Source organism: Lepeophtheirus salmonis, chromosome 14 (genome assembly GCF_016086655.4).
Source record: "Lepeophtheirus salmonis chromosome 14, UVic_Lsal_1.4, whole genome shotgun sequence".
Lineage (NCBI taxonomy): Eukaryota > Metazoa > Arthropoda > Copepoda > Siphonostomatoida > Caligidae > Lepeophtheirus > Lepeophtheirus salmonis.
Genome location: NC_052144.2, coordinates 24,097,399 through 24,103,398, shown reverse-complemented (window position 1 = coordinate 24,103,398; position 6,000 = coordinate 24,097,399). Strand labels below are relative to the sequence as shown.

The 6,000-nt window shown below is 29.1% G+C and overlaps 1 protein-coding gene across 3 annotated transcripts in view; it reads left to right on the top strand.

Moving 5' to 3' along the window:
• Window positions 1-767: 767 nt before the first annotated feature.
• Window positions 768-6,000, top strand: part of LOC121129749 (zwei Ig domain protein zig-8) — a 180,345-nt gene continuing 175,112 nt past the window's right edge. Inside the window, exons 1-2 of one of the 3 annotated variants that reach the window (XM_071893380.1) lie at window positions 768-951; window positions 1,077-1,209. In XM_071893380.1, coding sequence (XP_071749481.1) covers window positions 1,108-1,209 — 102 coding nt within the window. In that variant the 5' untranslated portion in view covers window positions 768-951; window positions 1,077-1,107. Of the gene's footprint in view, window positions 952-1,041; window positions 1,210-6,000 lie in introns of all 3 variants that reach the window. The other 2 variants (XM_071893381.1, XM_071893382.1) reach the window with 2 other exon arrangements.

The window sequence follows — 6,000 nt, the reverse complement described above, 5'->3', positions numbered from 1 at the left end:
CTATGATGTCAATATTACTAGAATTTCCAATTTAATTTATCGTACAGACTTCTGGGAAGAAAAACAGATTTAGAGAAAACATGCTACTACTAACACCCTATGACTTCACAAATAAAAGCGTGTTGGAAGTCAAACATCAGTCGTACACGCGTTATGGTATAACCTTGTATTTTTATTAACCTTGGTGAAGTTGTATATAAAGAATGATGTTTGGATCAAGGGTATGATATTTATAGCAGTAGATCCACTTTTATTTTGTCATTCATAGACTGTGTGTTGTAAATTGTGTATTATGGGACGGCAATGTTTGGCTTATTTGTTATGACCTCTCTCAAGAATTGTCCTCATTATTAAGATAATATATACAAAAGAATCCATTGGTGGATTTAGAATTAAATATTAACGACAATGTTTAGAAGCAAATGCTTCTTGTCCAAAGTGAATATTGAGATTACAATACGAAGGTTGAATATGCAAAAAAATCATCAAAAATTTGTTATATTATTCACTTTGGACTTTTCTAAATCGAAATTAATTCTTTACTCTTCAATTCAATTAAAAAGACTTATTTCATTTATCTTATTAAAGTTAATCTTTTTGCTATTAAGAATGAAGGATTAGGAACATCCAATATATATAATAATTTTTTGATGAGGCTGTGCAGGTTCTTTTTTCCTACCTCCTTCCGCTCTTATTTTTGTTCTTATTGTTATTTAATGTTTTATCTCTATATATGTATTATGCAGTACTCTTCCATATATTGATAGTATAAATTGTCAGTCATTTTTATGTATTTAGAGTAGTATATTATGTACGACAATATAGTGTAAATCTACCCTTGTCTTATTCCTCCACGTTAATCCTTTTTCTCTCAGTCGTCCTGTTATCGTCACAAGATTAATGTACTTAAATCACGTGGAAAAGAAAGGAAAGGTGTTTTTCAATTGAAAGGTATGATTTGCACAATTTGAAGATATTAATTTTAAGGAATTAAATAATCATGATCACTACATTGGACTGAAAAAAAAAAACTTTTTTCAGATTGCCAACTAAAAAAGCTTCTCTCATGTTTTTAGGACATATTTTATACACCTCTTATTTTGACTGATGAGAGAGGACAAGAGCTTAGGCTTATATGAGTGCTTGAGTTTGGAAACAGATTCAATGACTGTAGTAGGAAGATTATTTGAAGGGGAAAATGGATTTAAGGTAGTATAATTAAATGTGGATATAATACTTGCTTTTTTTTTGTTTAATTCCGATATTTGAAGTAACATATTCCATAGTCCAGAAGACAGGCAGTCTGATGAGGAGACGACCATAAGTTTGGAGGCCCGAAATAGGTTAGGTTTTTTTTTTTGCACCAAGCCTGAGTTCTTATGATCTTACCCCATCTACAGACATAAAAAGAGTCCCAAGCTTCTTGACTGTATTCCTGATAATCCTTTGACTGACGTTGAGGTCCTTGGTCAACACCTTCATGCTGAGGTTTTGAGACTTCAATTTCAAATTCCAAACGGGTAAGGAAGTCTTCACTGAAAATCTTTTTATGTCCACTTCCTGTCTTCCTGCTAATGAGCCTCCTGAAATTACACACAAGCTCAACAGAGCAATTCAGAATATTGTGACCTCCTTTACAGAGTGATGGGTCCAGAAAGGTCTGCAGCCCTTTGCCTTTTTGCCTTCATTCTAGTTGATTGTTGTCGTATCGTAACCAATAATATAGAGTATGAAAGCTGATAAATTTCGAAAGGATTTTTTTGAAAACTCAACATCGATTACAAATACTTCATGGATCTCTAATTGATTAAATATGAATTAGTTACACACAAGAGAAATGTCTTTTAATGTAAGATAGAGATTAGAAACACCTTAAACAGATTTATACTAGACTTATTGAGGTATTGTCTTGTAATAATAAAATTTAATAAAAGAATTAATTTAAAAATGATTCTGATTCAAATTTACATGATATCTTAAATAACCATAGTAAAAAATGTTATTTTTACTGTCTATACATGAAAAAAAAAAAATTAAATCGCTCAATATCAAATTATCAAATCAAATAAGATTTTAATTTATATTTTAATATTATTATTCTTTATACTGATAAAATCTGATAACTGAATAAATAGAAACTTTTTAATAATAAAAAGACATCATTTGGGTAGTTCAATCTTCCATAAAACAATAGAATTGTACATATGTATAGCATAATAAGGACACCAAATGTGTATGGTACCATATGTTATTTTATAATTCAGCAATTGACCTACATACATTAAATATTGCATACAATTCCATTTTAAACTAGCAGATTAGTTTTATCAAATAAATAAAAATACAAAAATGTTCATGTGTAGAGCTTTTTGTTCGTACATAATGCAAGATTTCTTTTGGTTAAATAAAAAAAAAAAAAAAAAAAGATAACAAGGAAAAATCTTTTGCAGGAAATCCGCGTGTATGCATTAAAAAAAGAAAGATATGAAATAATTAAACAGTAAGTTTTAAACCGTTGGAGGAAAAAAAAACATACTTAATTATAATTTTATATTTTTATTTGTACAAAATAGACAAAATATATACCTATTAAAGAAATTCTTATTAAGTTGTCTTCAAATAAAAGATTTTGTTAATGAACATAGTTGAATTTAGTTTTTTAACTATCTTACCGATATCATTTTTAAGACCCTTTAGTTTTCACATTTTGATAAACAGTTTTTTTGAAAGACAAGAGATAATTGTTCATGTAAGGAAGAAGAAAAATGTACTTTTTAAAGTTATTTTCTTAAGCATATGAATGTTGTTCTCAACAAACCTCTTGTTAAAGAAAAGTATTTTTAAAATTAAAAAAAAGTACCATAAAATTATGATCCTACGATATTTCAAAAATTTATGACGTGGTGTTTATATACCTAGTTGAAAAAAAGTATTTAATCACTATGTTACATTTATGAACTCTTTCAAAGTTCTTTTAAAACATGAATAAGCTCCAAAAAAATCCCCATACTAATTTTTTTATTATTAATAATAACGCATTGATTCAGAGTTACAGATTTAAAAAAAATATAAATCCAAAATGGATGTTTTTCTTTTAAATTTCAACAACTTTTTGTTTAATTCATTAAATACTCAACTTAATAAGGTATATGATTTTCAATATTTATTTATTCCATGCAGATTATATTCTTTAATTAATTTACAAAGGTAAAAATAAGATAATTAACATAATTTACATCACAAATTCATGACGTAATGAGCCCAAACTTCTTGACAAATAATGTTGTTGCTTTTTTCACAAGCTTTAAACGGTGTAATTTAATTTTTACTTGTTTTTTTCTATTTAATAATGAAAATTAAATAATTTAGCTTCAGTAATATTTATTTATTTTAATAAAGTGATAGAAAAAAATCATATTTACGGTCATTGTAAAAATGAAGCATATAGTTTCATTGAAAAATTGGTCAGTTATTCATTGATACGTAAAAACTTATTTGAAATATTTTACAAGGTTAATCTTTAAATGGTTAAAATAAGATTTTTTGTCTTAGAGTGTTCAAAAATACCATGAAGGTTTCATGTTTGGATTTGAAAGAAAAGTAAGTTTGAGTTGAGAAGCAGAGGTTGATTTATAAATTGTTGAAAGATTTGAAACTTGACTTTTACTTTGATATCCTTGATTTGAGAAAACTTGCAAAATATTAGTTCGTTTATCCTAATATATGTTTAATGTGAAAAACATATTTGTTTATCCTTTTCTCTTGTAGAAAGTTTAATGTAAGGAAATTTAACCGTACAGAGAACTAATAAATTTTTAGCCCATTACTTATATAATATTAAATAATTAGTATCTTTTTAAATAAAGAAATTGTATTTGATATGATAGTTCAATATTAGTACGAATTTCGTTTTGTGTTATCGACAGTTAAAATTTAAAGTTTTAACAGTACATTACAAATATATTGGGGGAATAGTACAATTTTTAAACAAACTTAACTAAGAATAAAGTTAAGATATTTTTATACATCAAATTAGATAAGATCAATATCATTCAATCGATCTTATCTATCAATTGAATTTTCTCTTCTTTTATCACATTTTGATTCATTTCAACTACAATAAAAATCAGAATAAAACTATAATATAATTCATATACTAAAATTTGAAATTAACTAGTATATGTATCGAAATTATTCTGTTTAAAAAATACCTTTAAAATATTCTTTATTTCAATGTGATCATTCTTTACGGTAAATTGAGTACAATGAGCTATCTCGTGATTAAATTCCCTATAATCCTGTAAAACTATATATTTTAAGATAGAAACGTTTGGTATATGTATACTTCTAAATTTCCAACACCATCTGGAACTACAAAGTACGACAGGGAAATTTTCCGCGATCAAGAACCAAACCAAAACCTTAATAACTTGATATACGAAAAACATAATGAAAAATGTTTTTGAAAAAACTTTTAGGAATCAATCTTGGCAAGAATTATTCAATATGGTCGTATCCAGCCTCTATCAAATCCTCCATAAAAGGTCGGTACTTGGCACATATTCCCACAACATAGTTGCTCATTGCTTCTTGATTCTAGCCTTGAGCTCCTACACATTTCTGTGAAATGCCTTTCCAGCCTTACTCTCTAAGACACTCCACACACTTAAGTCGAGAGAACTGATATCAGAACTAGACAGTCTTGTCTCAGAAGTCAGCAAAGTAGCCCTTGTAGAAGTTCTGTGTCGTCAATGCTGATTGGGGGTACTGTCTTGGGTCTCAGGATATTTAGCCTTCAGGCAAGGGCAAGATTTTCCACCTCAGGACCTTATAGGAGGCTTAAGCCCCGATTTTCTCATCGGGATTGAAGAAGAAGGGATCGATTTTCTTCCCATCAGAGGCCACGACTCCTAATCAGATTGTTTGGGCCAGATTCTTTATGCTGAAAGTACCTTGGACTTCCTCAGGTGATGTTGCTTTAAATCTGTCGCTTCTACGTTTCAAAACCTGGATGACTCTTCAAGAAATTAAGGACTTTTTTTTTGCATGTTTCAAGTCTTAAGGCCTTCATCCTGTCGGTAACGGGATGTATTGTTATCTTAACAAAGCTCTTAAGGGCGAGGTCATCATGAATTGCTCCTGATGGTGATTTTGTCCAGGTTAAACTTGTCAGCCAAGCGACACATTGATGGTGTTGGATCTTCCTTTATTTTGCCTCAACGGACTTGAGAAATGTGTCATCTCGCTTCAAACCATTTCTCCGCTTCCAGCCTTCATTTTGACTCCTTTCCCATTCTCCTTGGTCATCCTGATGCTCCAGAATTTTCTCAAGGTCACGCTAATAATGCCTGAGAAGATCCTAAACCATTAGCCTTTTTGATTCCTTTTAATTCACTTTTCGTCCAATATTGATCAAATCAAAACAATGCACATGAAAAAAACAAATATATAGCAACATTGCTTAAGATGTCACTTGAAACCTTAATTAGGATAAAAAAATAATTTTAATGACGTGTAAAATTTCCCTGTAGCACTTTTGTAAGCCAAGAGTAATAAGGCGTTGGCAAAGAGACAAACTTTGCTTTATTAATATAGAAAATAACTCTGCAAAAAGTCATTAGTGTGTCTCTTTTTTCTCATAAGCCCATTCACACCAAACTATTGAGTACTTTTATCAATTTATTTGTGTTCTCTCCTCAAAAATGAAAGAATAATAATGATAGTTTTGAAATATCTATATATTTTTATGATGAGACAACTGATTAGTACATTAATCTCTAGAGCGTTCACTAACAAAAATAATTATCAAGATTTAATTCATTTTAACATAGCAGCGTTTATCTTTAATTCCAATCTTAACATATCCTGTAAATGCTTATGAAATATGATATAAAAAGACAAATAAAAAATAAAGACAGAAACAGAAACAATGTTCCTCAATACTACCTCTAAACGCCCGCCCGCAACATTTCATTGATAATCTAATTCATTATTATTTTT